The sequence below is a fragment of the Pempheris klunzingeri genome, chromosome 6 (assembly GCF_042242105.1).
Source record: "Pempheris klunzingeri isolate RE-2024b chromosome 6, fPemKlu1.hap1, whole genome shotgun sequence".
NCBI lineage: Eukaryota > Metazoa > Chordata > Actinopteri > Acropomatiformes > Pempheridae > Pempheris > Pempheris klunzingeri.
Window position 1 is genome coordinate 299,056 of NC_092017.1, and position 12,622 is coordinate 311,677.

The 12,622-nt window shown below is 47.2% G+C and overlaps 2 protein-coding genes across 4 annotated transcripts; one reads left to right on the plus strand and one right to left on the minus strand.

Moving 5' to 3' along the window:
• The first annotated feature begins 274 nt into the window (after positions 1-274).
• On the plus strand, positions 275-6,178 carry c6h19orf44 (chromosome 6 C19orf44 homolog). The gene is made up of 10 exons (XM_070832097.1): positions 275-476; positions 565-708; positions 842-975; positions 1,125-1,629; positions 2,071-2,434; positions 2,901-2,971; positions 3,693-4,146; positions 4,250-4,339; positions 5,240-5,406; positions 5,775-6,178. The coding sequence occupies exons 1-10, from the start codon at positions 351-353 to the stop codon at positions 5,862-5,864; spliced, it is 2,145 nt and encodes a 714-aa protein (XP_070688198.1). The 5' UTR covers positions 275-350; the 3' UTR covers positions 5,865-6,178.
• Positions 6,179-6,343: 165 nt separating this feature from the next.
• On the minus strand, positions 6,344-12,622 carry akr1a1b (aldo-keto reductase family 1, member A1b (aldehyde reductase)). Of its 3 annotated transcripts, none has more exons than XM_070832911.1 (9): positions 12,479-12,622; positions 9,921-10,007; positions 9,302-9,421; positions 8,943-9,094; positions 7,746-7,941; positions 7,429-7,628; positions 7,087-7,159; positions 6,796-6,882; positions 6,344-6,642 (listed from the first exon to the last, which is right to left on the minus strand). In XM_070832911.1, exons 2-9 carry the CDS (start codon positions 9,999-10,001, stop codon positions 6,577-6,579), a joined length of 975 nt encoding a protein of 324 aa, XP_070689012.1. In that variant the 5' UTR covers positions 10,002-10,007; positions 12,479-12,622; the 3' UTR covers positions 6,344-6,576. The 3 variants fall into 3 exon arrangements, with proteins under 3 accessions (XP_070689012.1, XP_070689010.1, XP_070689011.1); XM_070832909.1 differs by having other exon boundaries at positions 9,921-10,016; XM_070832910.1 differs by lacking the exon at positions 12,479-12,622 and adding an exon at positions 12,271-12,320 and having other exon boundaries at positions 9,921-10,016.

Below are 12,622 nucleotides of genomic sequence, written 5' to 3' on the forward strand. Positions count from 1 at the left end.
GGAGACGGGGGACGCCATGCAGAGGGTAGCCATGCTGTAAGGAGGCAGAAGTTGGCTACATTATGGGTGGATTTGTGTTGGCTAATTGATGTAAGACTGCAGGCGGTTATGAAGTGAAATGCAAGTATGACGCACTTATTTCAAAGTGCACCTTCAGCTAGCAAACAGCTGTGTAGCCTCCAGCTAGCTAGCTAGCTAGCGCTGACGCCACTGTCTCCAACGCAGGATGAACCAGTCCCAAACTGACTTAGCTGCGGTTATATGGCGTGTAAACATGTGATATCATATACCGACGTGTGTTAAATAATAATATTAAGCTAGACAGCAACTAGAAGAGCGCCAGTTGAGACATGTGGAAACAAGGCGGTCGAAGCGCCGCTCTGGACCGGGCTCAGGCACTGCTGTGCGGCAAGAGGAGCGGCAGGGGAGGCGCCGAGGCCGTCCGGGGCTCCACAGCCCAAACACCGGAGCATGCAGTGAGTCTCCTTCAACGCCTTTCAGGGAACTGGGATGTTGTTCTGTAAAGTGGTGCAATAGTGGAAACGCTTCTTTACTTTTCTTTAGGGTGCTGCTCCCCCAAATGCACACACTTTATTGTCAGATCTGAGTGACCTGTCCTCGGTCAGCTCGGCTCCTGGACATGGAGCCGACACCAGGGGCCCTGCTGCTGCTGTGAACACCCAGGGGAGAGAGGGGGAACATACCAAGGTAAACCATATCAGAAGATCCGGCTAACTGATGGTCTGTGGCTCAGGACACCTTTAGAAAGGACACACATGACCCACAGCGAGCTTCCACTTTTTGCGATGCTGTCTGAGCTCTCCTTGTTTCCTTCGGCCAGGACCTCAGACCTCAGAGCTCTCTGGGCGGAGGAGGAAGCAGGTTCTTGAAGAAGGCTCCGCCAACTGCAGCCAGCAGCGGCCAGTCACCAGTCAGCAGGAGCCAAACGCAGCAGGGGCCCGAACCCAGGAACAGGTCTGACTGTGTCTGAGAAACAAATGTGTTATAATTCATTTAGCGTTAGATTAGGAGAAAGTGAAACGTTTTCTTCCGCCTGACCGACATTTCTAAAAAGTCACCTCTGCTGTTTCTCTTCATTCAACCCTCCCACCCCCTCTGCTCAGGTACGTGCCGTCTTCCCAGCGAGGCTCCCAGACCGCTGCTTTGAGTAGACTTGCTCAAATTGAGAGCCGCATCCGCAGCCGCAAGCAGGCTCAGGAACAGGTGCCAAAACCTGCCGAGAATCTAACATCAGACTTGGAAATCTCTCCACCACCAGCGGCCCAGTCCCTGGAGGCCCCTGTGCAAGTCTCAGCACAGTCCAGCAGTGACCAGAGCCTGAAGGGGAAACGCTTCCTCAAGAACAAGACAGCTGCAGCTGTTGACAATAGTAACACCCCTGGGTCTCCTAAAGGCCCAGACGATGGTGTCAGGTCCAGGTCCAGGTCCAGGTCCAGAGCTGCTGGTGCTGTGGTCTCTTTGATGGGTTTGGAGACGAAGGCAGCGAGTGGTGTGAGTCTGGAAAGTGATGAAGAGGACATGAAGAAACTACTTGGAGACTCGCTGGACTCAATGGACAACAGCTTCTTGATACCAAGGAGACCCTCCTCCAGAAGAACAGCAGTCAAGGTACCTTTCAACTTTAGACCCTGTGCTGCTATTGCTTGGTATTCACTCCCTTTAGCCACTACATGTCTCTTAAGGATGCACCAGGCTAATGCCAACTCTGAAAAAGAAAATGTTTTACACAATTTCATCAATTTCTGATTCAGAAATAAGGGTTAGTAATTAGTTAGTAAGTATTTACTGAGGTAATAAATCAGTGGAGTCTATCTACCCAGATAGGCTGGTTGTGTTGATTTAAATCATTCAAAAATATTGTTGGAAAGTACTGAAATGATGTGATATCATGGTCAATAATTCCACGCCACATCCTTCCTAGTTTTCCATCATTCTTTGGCTGTAATGATCATTGTCATTGTAAAACAGGTATTATATTTCTTAAAAAGCCTTCAGTTAAACTTGTGCAGAAACCCTGTGGTTAACAGATGACGCTTTCCTCCCTCACAGATGTTGAGCCGAAACAGTCAGAAGGACCTCCCCACACCCCCTTCACCTCCTGTCCCTCCCCCGCCGTTCCCCGCCTCAGCATCGCCTCGCTCTCCTGCCTCTCCTCGCCGCGGTTCTCCTTTTCGATTCACCGGCCAGGCTCAGGCCCACTTCAGCCCCTCTGTGCTCTCCTCGTCCCCCTCTCCTCCTCGTGTCTCTCCCTCTCCTTCGGGGGGAGTAGACTCCCCTTGCAGGACGGAGAGTCCACAGCGCTCCCTGTCCTCCACGTCAGGCCGCGCTCAGGTGCTCTCTCTGGAGGAGCTCTTCCCCGTCGGGCCCGGCTCTGAAGATCCCCACAGTGAGATGAGTTCTGTTTTGTCTGAAGGTGAGAGAGCTTCATCGGGGCATCACGTACTGCGGGAAAGCAACAGTGTTCCCCTCTGTGTGCCGTTACGCCAGTGTCTCACAGTTCTTGTTCTAAAGACTTACTGAAGTCTAAAGACTCAGCCTGTCATTGTGTATGCAAGAGAGGAAACCTGATGTTTTTGTTCATTAATCATGTTCTTCACTTCTCATCTCATGCATCCTAGGTGGACAGCAAGGTACAGAAACCACCCCTCTGTAGGCACAATAAACACAGAGAAGGGCACTCACCACTTTTAAACACGCAGCCATGTTATCCCTGATGAAGCACAGAATAACATTCATTTTTACATTTTGCTCACCAGGTGTTTTATTTGATACACTCTGCACTAATAGTAGTAGTAGCACACTAAATAATGTGATGGTGACAGCTCTGTGGATACACACTATCATTTATCAAATCCTGCCATGATCTGGTGTTGTTGCAGACTTCAAGATAAATGTCATGACACTAGACGACCTTGTCCCTGCTGACCCCGGAGTGACACCAGGAGAGGAGGTGGGTGATGACAGAAGTTAATTAAGTACGGTGGAATAAAGTAAAGTTATATATTAGTTGTGCGTAACACGTAATGCTGTTCAGATTTAGGCTAATACAGTTTAAAGGAGACTGTGATGTCATTCTGGCCATCATATAGTAGTGCAGCTTTAAGTTATTGTCTAAAAGTGAAACCAAAAATGAGCAAACCCGAAAGGTCTGTTACAATCATCAGCTGCACTGGAAAAAAGACACTGTGCACATCTCAAATGTTCCATGCATAGGTCAGCATTTAAGCAGAAGGCAAAGCAGTTGTAGCAGATGTAGACAACAGTCTGGTAAGAAGAGAGTAGTAAAGTGAACCTTTGCCTCACCAAAGTGGTTAAACTGACTGTTGTAACATGGAGTGATAAATGATGGCTAAACCTATGAAAATAAGGCCACGGTTGTAAAAACAGAATTTAAGAGCTATCGTGGCTGACTTTGACATTTTACTCCCACAGGAACCAGCCATGTACTCGAAAAACAAAATCAGACGGCCGTATTTAGATCATGCAACCTTATTTGATCTGATTGTTATTGACTTGCTATTAAATTGTAGATTTGACTGCACTTGAATTATTATATGGGGGAGATCATTTCAGAATGATACCAGTCGGATTCTGATGCACTGCAGTAAATCCCCTGTCCAGTCCCCCGAAGGCCTCCTTAGACTGATGACTTTCTTCTGCTGCTGAAACAGAGAGAGGCCAAACACAGCGCCCCTGTTTCTGCACCCCCCAGCAGACACCAACAGCTGCTCGGACCGAAGAAGAAGGAAGAGCAGCAGCAGCAGAAGGAGGCGCCGGACTACCAAAGTGACTTTGAGAGTGAGAGCAGGACTGAACCAGATGGCAGCGCCAGCCAGGTTTCAGAGCACTTGCTCGGACGTGGAGATGAAGAGGAGGTCTCGGAGGTCAGAGAGGAGGCTTCGGATCCAGACGTGTCCTGTGGGAGGACAGAAGATGATTACTCAAGCTCTTTCTCTGACACGAGCCGCTCCTACACCTCACTGACCTCAGACGGCAGTCGGACTGTCAGCAGGAGCAGGTCTTCTGTGTCACACGACAGCCGGAGGCGTGCTTCAACCAGAAAGGTTTTCAAAGAGGCAGCGGTACAGACTCAGCCTGATCCACTAACGTACACTGGGCCTGCCGGTTAGTCTGCTGTGCATGGAATTTAAAACTTAAGATGTGCGGGGCTTCATTTGACAATGGCACATGTTTCTGTTTCTCATGTCTGGCCTTCCTCCCTCTGCAGGCACGTCTACTGTGGATCCTGCTGTGGGCTTGGCCTACATGCGTCCCAGCCCAGCTGTCACTCATACTCTCAGTGCAGAAGTGGTGGAAGGTAAGAAAAACAAAAATACAAGACTAGAACTGTGAGAGCCTACTTCTGCCAAGGCCAAATCTGGGATAGAAAGCGGTTTTAGCCTGCACCAGGGTCCAGATGGTAGCTGGATAGTTTGGAGAGTAGTAGGATTTGTTCAAGGATGATGCTAACTTTCAGGTGAGTCGCACTCTGACCGCTGTGGTAGAGCCAGCTGAGGGGACATCTCCAAATATTATACCTGTACAGTGCTGCTTTTCTGGGCTTCTCCCTGGTTACTGACATAATGATATTTGTGGATTAATGGAAGGATATTTATGGAATAGAAACTTGTACTGTGATGTGATACTAAACGTTTCCATTAAAAACAAGACATTCATGGAGGCAGTTTTACTAGTTAGTTAAAGAACCCCATTAATTGAAGACGGAGGGGCACACTATAAGGCTTACAACATTTAAACCATTGAGAAGAGAGAGCTAAAATGTGTATGTGATTAGAAATGTGATAGAGTGAGAAAACCATGTTATTGGTGATGAGCTGGGATAAGTGTAGTGCTTTGCAGGCACAGCAGAGGAGATCAATACAAATGCACCTCTCCCCTTGAAATCAAACCCAGGGGCAAAGAGTTCAGTGACTGAAGCTAGCTGTGGGTCATCTGATATTTTGGGAAGTACACCGTTAGATTTACTAATAGTTAGATGAGATTGATTCATCTTTTTGCTAGATACAAGGCTAGAGCCAGGGGGTGGTTAGCTTAGGTTAGCACAGACTCATTTCCTTCTTTTCATCTTCCAATAGTGGTGCTAGTAGTCCTTCATTTGCCATGGACTCAGTTAGTGTACTTTGCGTTTGGGAGTGCTAAAGCCATGCTCCTGATCCTTCAGGTTTAATATGTGTGTGTGTGTCCGTCCCTCCTCCAGCTCTCAGCACCTTCAATCCAGCTGTATTTGCACTCAACGAAATGCTGAAACAGCAACTTGCCATGACGAGGCGCTTCATCGAAAGCAACCGACATCTTCACTCCAGCCTGGTGCAGAGCCTGGAACCACCAAACTACAGATACACCACACTGGAGGACACCAAGGAGGTGAAGCATTTTCTCTTTCTCTCTCTCTCTCTCTCTCACAAATATCATTCAGGACAAATGTATTTTCTTACACTAACGTACTTGGACAAATGTTCTTTAATTGAAATATAACTCAGTTCTTGTCATTTTGCTGTACTTAGACTTTTAAACTGACAGCATGTGTATTTGTATCACTTTATTTAATCGCAAATTTGGCCTTAAATTGAACTGTGGTTTTAAAAAGGCTTAAATTCAACTTGACACCCTCACACACACACACACACACACACAATTACATACTTGAGTAGTTGGTGGCTTCCTGTGCAAAGTTTAATTTTCTGAAACTTGTAGATAATTCACACACACACATCTCTTCATTCTTTCCACAGTACATTCGCAAGCACAGACCCCCCAGGCTGACAATGGAGGAGGCCTTAGAGGAGGTGCTGCAGCAGATGAGAGACCACCATCATATGTGATCACTGAGCCCACGTGTGGAACACACAGACAGCCACCATGTCCGCCTTGCTAAAGCTCTGTACATAATTAAATATTTTTCTACTACAGGAAGAATCATGGCATCTGTTATCAGTCACAGGACATGTCATGAAGATATGAATGCTTTTTGTACAAGTGCAACCGTGTCATACATCAGTTTGAAGATTTAAAATCACGAGGTGTAAGGGTGGTTTTGTAAATTCATTGTGATTTGAATGAGGGGACCTCAGTCCTGTCGGTGATGGTGTACAGCATCGCTTCTGTCACTGGTGCATGAAGAGGAAGTAACAACAGACTGTGTTACACCTTCACTGTCATTCTGCTGTAATGCTTTTCTGTTCCGAGAGGAATTACCTGTAAACAGTTAGTTTCAGTAACATCCTCCCAGTGTACGACACTGCACTGTTGCTCAGGAGCTCCTTCAGAAATAACCAGCTTCTTAAAGAAAGACGCCTGCAGGTGAAGTAACAAAATGTTTATTTAAAAAATAACACGTACAGAATGTATACAGTCACCAGACTTCCCAGTCCTCGTTACCAACACTAACTTGGAATATTCTAATGATAAGTGCAGGACTTGACATGATCTAAGACAAATTCCAAAGCCAGGATTCAGGAACATTTACTAGTGATGTGGGGGGGTGATGTGGTGTGGGGGTGTTGAAGGCACAGATTGAGCTTGTAGTGGGAGTCGTCAGTAGGGGTCGTTGAAGGGGTAGTGAGGATGTCCTGCATCCCTGGGAACACGTTCTCCATCCACCTGTGACATCCACACCAAGCTTAGTGCATGTAACTGCCCATTACTATGAGCAGGACTAGCCTGAACACTGAATTTAGACCAGTAGACTGAAAAAGTAAAGGATAACTCCATCAATCCAAGCCATGAGAGATGCGGTACATAAAGCCTACTCACTTGGATCATTGGTACAATGTAGCGCCAGCCTTTGTTCAGCGCTGTGACACTTTTCATTTCCTCTGCTTCAAGGGTAAAGTCAAACACCTGACAACGAACAAAATGATGTCAACACTTGGCAAACACACAGCACACTTGGGTCACATCATGTAATACACATGTGCATGCCTTTTTTTTTTTCTTGCATAATTAGGTCTGAAGTGCCTGCAGGCAAAAAAGGTATTTAATGGCATCATTAATTGGCCCATCTGGAAAAATACACTCATGGTTTTGACTTAAAGTTGACTCCACCTGAAGGTTTTCCTTGATGCGGGACTCCGTCACACTCTTGGGGATTGTTACCACTCCTCGTTGTGTCTGCCACCTGCAAACACAACAGACTGGTGTTGAAAGCTCCTCGGCCACACGAGTGCTAATTGTAGCCATGTTACTACTAATCAGCTCTAGCTGGCGGTGCTGGAAACAGCCTTTCAAAGCTGCTGTGTGTACAGCTTGTTGGACTGCCCCCCAGTGGCCAACAACTATCACTGCAAACTGATCCCTCTGATCCACAGCACCACGGAAAACTTATTTTATTCATTATACTTGCACTGTGGGAAACAATCTGATCAGTGAACTGAAGAGGAAAATCACCTCAGGATAATCTGGGCAGGCGACTTTTTATACTTCTCAGCGAGGGTGGTGATCACAGGCTCCTCCAGCAGAACAGGTTCGTCTGGATGTTTCCAGGCCCGGTCAGGAGAGCCCAGGGGGCTGTAGGCCGTCATCACCAGGCCCCGGTCCCGGCAGTGGGCCAGGAGCTCTACCTGGGCCAGATAGGGGTGGCCCTCCACCTGCCCGACCAAAACGAAGACATACCAGTGTCATTTGACCTCAAACACACACACACACACACTAAACCATGTAAAACAGTTACAATAAACTCTTTCATCATCACAGACAGGCCGTACCTGCAGGACAGTGGGCTTGATGCTGGCCACACCCAGGATGTCATCGATCTGCCTACTGTTAAAGTTGGACAGGCCGATGGATCTGACGAGGCCCTTCTCCACCAGCTTCTCCATGGCAGCCCAGGTCAGCTTGTAGTCTATGTCGTCGTACAGCAGGGTCCCGTCCTCCTTCTTGGGGAAAGGAACATCTCCCCGTCTGGGAGACACAAAGATTTAGATTTAGACATTCAAAAGAGATCAGAGACAGCAAGGCCAGACTGCTGTGGAACTGTACTTCTGCTTTAGATCAGAGTAGAAAGGTTGGGAGATGAATGTAGCATCACAACTCCAATTTCTTTTATGTTTAACAATTTATCCTTTGACAAAAAAAGGCCATTTCTAAATCCCATTGTTAAAATAGGGTAACTTTGGTATTTTTAAACTGGGCCCCATTTGTACATATTTTGGATTTGAAATCACTAGTAGGCACAAAAGATTTTTGACTTGGTTCAGTAGATCGCCTCAGCCAGCAACCACAAAATGAGCTGTAATGTAATCCTTTGGGGCGAGTGCACCTGATCACAGTAGGTCCACTAAAAGAGCTTGTCTGATCCACTGACAGGCTCAGAGTGTTATTCTAAGTGTGTGACAGCATCATGGAAAGGATCCCTACAGAGAGAGACCTGGAAGATCAAACAGCCAGTAATATTGTTTGATTTAAATCCATCAGACTCCATTGACATAATAATTTTACCTTGCAGAAGAGTGTTTTAAAGGGATACTTTGGATCCACCACCATATTTGTGTAACACACAACATACCGGCTGTTTGTGGTTGATGAAAAAGGATCTTACTGCTGTCTCTCTCTTGGGATCCTTTCCATAATGTTGTCAGACACTTCGAGTAACAATCTGAACCTGTCAGTGGCAAAAACAAACACTTAAGCTTCCAATGGGGGCAGTTTCCCTAAAGGATGACATTGCAGCCATTGTATCCCGGTTTGTGGAAGAGGTGATCTGATGGACCAGTTCCAACACTTTTTGTACAAAAAATAGCTTTAAAAATACTGACGCTGCCCTTTAGCTGCATCGTTATCTCAGGATTACGTTCTTCTGGCTACACGTTAATTCGCTCGTCATCTCCGGAAAACAAGAGGTGGTTTTCTCTGGATAACGAGCCAATCATCTCATTATTAGACCTTGGTGGAGCTGCGCTCACTGGAAGGCGTAGGGCCAGTGGATGAGGTAGAGGTCCAGGTACTCCAGCTTCAAGTCCTTCAGGGTCTTGAGGAGGGCCGGCTCCACGTCCTCCGGGTGATGCCGGGTGTTCCACAGCTTGGATGTGATGAACACGTCCTCTCGTCTCAGGGCCTGGTGCACAGACAGCATGCCAGATACAGTTTTTAATGGACGGATTGTAGGCGTCTTGGAATTTCAGGACAATAGAGCCAATAAAGCCCTGGCTGGACGGTGAAACCTGACAGCATCTGGCTGAGAAATTAGTGAACTCTATCATCCCTGAACGAAAAATTGTTATTTTATATCATGGAACAGGTTTACAGTTTGGTGTAGTTTTACCTTGCCTGTGCCGAGTGTCTCCTGCAGGGCTTCCCCGATCTCAACCTCATTGCCATAGATGGCTGCACAGTCGATGTGGCGATACCCATCCTCCAGGGCCCATGTAACGGCTTGTTTCACCTGTGGCAAGACGGGACTGTTCAACACTGAGCTGAAAGGCTGCACCGATCCCTGCCATCAATTGGCTAGGTCATCACTCGCTACACATTATGTTCAGTGAGTTTACATTCCATCTTTTGCATCTTTTGCCCTGACAATGAAGGACTGAACTAAAAACGATAAACGTTACAAGAGGCTAAAATGCTCTGTAGCGCTGACAGAGCTGCAGTCTAGTGATGATTCTCAGTGGGTTCATTGCTGTGAGCAACACTTCTCACTTTACACACAGTCATTTGACTCCTTGTCAATAAACACATATTGATTGGTGCAGCTTTAATGTCTGAAATTCCAGATATATTTCTGCATTTTGGAGGACGAGGGGACATAGAACTGAACAGGCAGAGACAGAAGGCAGAGTGCAGTGCTGCCTTTTTCATGGCATCCATCTGGAAGGCAGCCATCATATTAACAAGCCTTTTTATTGAAACTGTTCAAAACAACAAACCAGTGCAGCCTGTACCTTTCCTGGCTCACTCTTCCACGTGCCCAGGCCGAGGAGGGGCATCTTCCGCCCTGTGTTGAGAACTGCAAAGTCATTCATGCCTCTCTGAAGCACCTTAGAAGGAGGACAAGATTCAGTCAGTGGAGGCAGCTGCTTGGCGTACTCGGATGTTTAAAAGGTGCAGCAGCAAGACTTTTATGTAACACAATAATACACTTCTCTTATTAGACAACACGCTAGCAAAGGCAGAGGCCACAGACATGTGGAACAGATCACAGTAATTGACTGTAAAGAAAATCTATGACCTGGAAGAGAAGGTTCTACATCAGCTGTTTGTCCAGCTCTGGACTGACAAATGGACTGAAATGAAATAAAAGCAGGAGGTGCAGAGCCCCGGGGGATACTGAGGCACCCAGAATGAGCATCATTGTTGTAGCGAAGCCCAACAGGGCAGCGTGATGTGACATCGTGTGATGGTAAAAAAAACAAACACATATTGTTTCATATAACGCTCTATCGTGCATTTTGTTGTGTTTCAATACACCTTTTACAGCAATATTTTCCATTATTTGGACGATGCTTTGCGTTCCTCCACAGTACAGATGCGGGCAGGAAAACTGAGAACGCAGTTCTTCAGGCAGAGTAAACGTGAGGGAGAAACAGAACTAGTAAGAAAACACTACCCCTCATGCTGCAGAGAACCTGAGGGCTCAAAGAGGCAGGGCGGTGCACGCTACGGAGGTTTTCCCAACACCACTTTTATCTGAAGGCAGACCTGAGGAGACCACACCAGCTGATTTGTTATAAAGCAAACCGTTCAGAGGGGAGTACTCTGTACACGCTGTCGTCTTGTTGGGAGACCGTCCGTTCTTTAAAAAGACACGACGACAAGAGCATCAGTCAAACACCAACACTGTCGTTTCCTGACAGTCGGTGTTGAAACTTTACAGTCCAGCTGGAGAGCGTATGTCAGGGGACAGACACAGGACACACTGATGTCTCATAAAGCTATCAACATGTTGGAAATGTTTCACTCCCAGAGTCACTCAGGTCTGACACAGCATTCCTCAGTGAGCACACACACACACACACACACACACACACACACACACACAGACACACACAGACACACACAGACACACACACACACACACACACACAGACACACACAGACACACACACACACACAGACAGACACACACACAGACACACAGACAGACAGACACACAGACAGACACACAGACACACACACACACACACAGAGACACACACACACACACACACAGACACACACACACACACACACACACAGACAGACACACACACACACACACACACACACAGACACAGACACACACAGACACAGACACAGACACACAGACAGACAGACACACAGACAGACACACAGACACACACACACACACACACAGACACACACACACACACACAGACACACACACACACACACACACACAGACACACACACACACACACACACACACAGACACAGACACAGACACACAGACAGACACACACACACACACACAGACAGACACACAGACACACACACACAAGGAAGAGGAGGAAGTGCTGACTTGCATTTCCCTCAGAAGTCACACTAACTTTACAACACTCTCTGTGGGCGACTCGCTTTAGTTAAATGCAGAGAAGACATTATGTTTTCCGACAGATTACGAGTCACAAAACACATTTGTGTTAATCTTAAAAAGGAAATGACCCCCCCCCCAGTAGATCCCTCCGATCTAAAGGAATCAGCCAGCTGGAGGGACCTGGAGGTCACACACAGGGATCAGACTTCAGGGGGAAGTCTAACACAACCAAGCACAGCAGCTTTTCTGCTTCCCTGTCCTGTTAAACCACATTATGAGCCGTCCTGCTGTCCTGAGCCACACTGTCAGATGTGGGGCCACTCATTCATTCACACACTGTAACTGTGTTTAACCGAGTTCTTCATGTATTTGTGTTTCACACTGTTCCAGCAGGTCGTCTTTCCCGGTCTGTTCAGTTATGCTCTGATGTAGCTTAGGTTTTACTTTATGTAAAAAACAAACAAATAAATAAATAAATACAACCTTTGTTGGGCAGAGACTCCACACTTTGGACATGGACAGTGGATTTATTGAGGAAGACAGAGCTAAAGTTTAAGCTAGGCAACATAAGACGTGACATTTTCCAGATCTTTCCAAAGTCCGGCTACCGTTCACTAACAGCTAGCAGCTAGCTTTAGCTTCTCCCGAAGGAAGGAAGGAAGGAAGGAAGGAAGGAAACTCCCGCACCTGACTTGACGGTGCTGCGCAGTTTTTAATTCTGCGTCCAGTGTTGGACATTTCTCACTGCACTCACTCACCCGCTTGGCAGAGTCCACACATAGAGGACGGAGCAGCTGCCTCAGGAGCAGCTGCCTCAGGAGCAGCCCTGTGACCGAGGGCATGGCCGCTTGTGGCCGCTTGTGTCCGCTCGTGTCCGCTCAGCTGTGCAACAACACGACGTTAACGCGAGCCAGGCGGCGGCGGCGGCTCGCGCCCCCCCACCCCCCGTTTAACTCACACACTCACCGTGTGAAGATCCTAAGAGCTGCGGCTTGAAACACGGACCTCTTCTTCCAGTCCTCCCGAGCAGGAAGGGCAAGTACACAGGAGTGTTGTTTTCTGCCAAATGTTCAAAAAACACCACCTCATTTTGGTGACATTTCCCTTTCC

Bases quoted from the DNA above. Each gene is read 5' to 3' on its own strand.
- akr1a1b (XM_070832911.1), bottom strand. From the start codon at position 10,001: ATGAATGACTTTGCAGTTCTCAACACAGGGCGGAAGATGCCCCTCCTC. The intron at 7,629-7,745 runs GTACGGCCTGTC...TTGGTCGGGCAG, and splicing joins TCAAGCCCACTGTCCTGCAG to GTGGAGGGCCACCCCTATCT. The intron at 6,643-6,795 runs GTGAGTAGGCTT...TGGATGTCACAG, and splicing joins ACATTGTACCAATGATCCAA to GTGGATGGAGAACGTGTTCC.
- c6h19orf44 (XM_070832097.1), top strand. From the start codon at position 351: ATGTGGAAACAAGGCGGTCGAAGCGCCGCTCTGGACCGGGCTCAGGCA. The intron at 709-841 runs GTAAACCATATC...TCCTTCGGCCAG, and splicing joins GAGAGGGGGAACATACCAAG to GACCTCAGACCTCAGAGCTC. The intron at 1,630-2,070 runs GTACCTTTCAAC...CCTCCCTCACAG, and splicing joins CCAGAAGAACAGCAGTCAAG to ATGTTGAGCCGAAACAGTCA.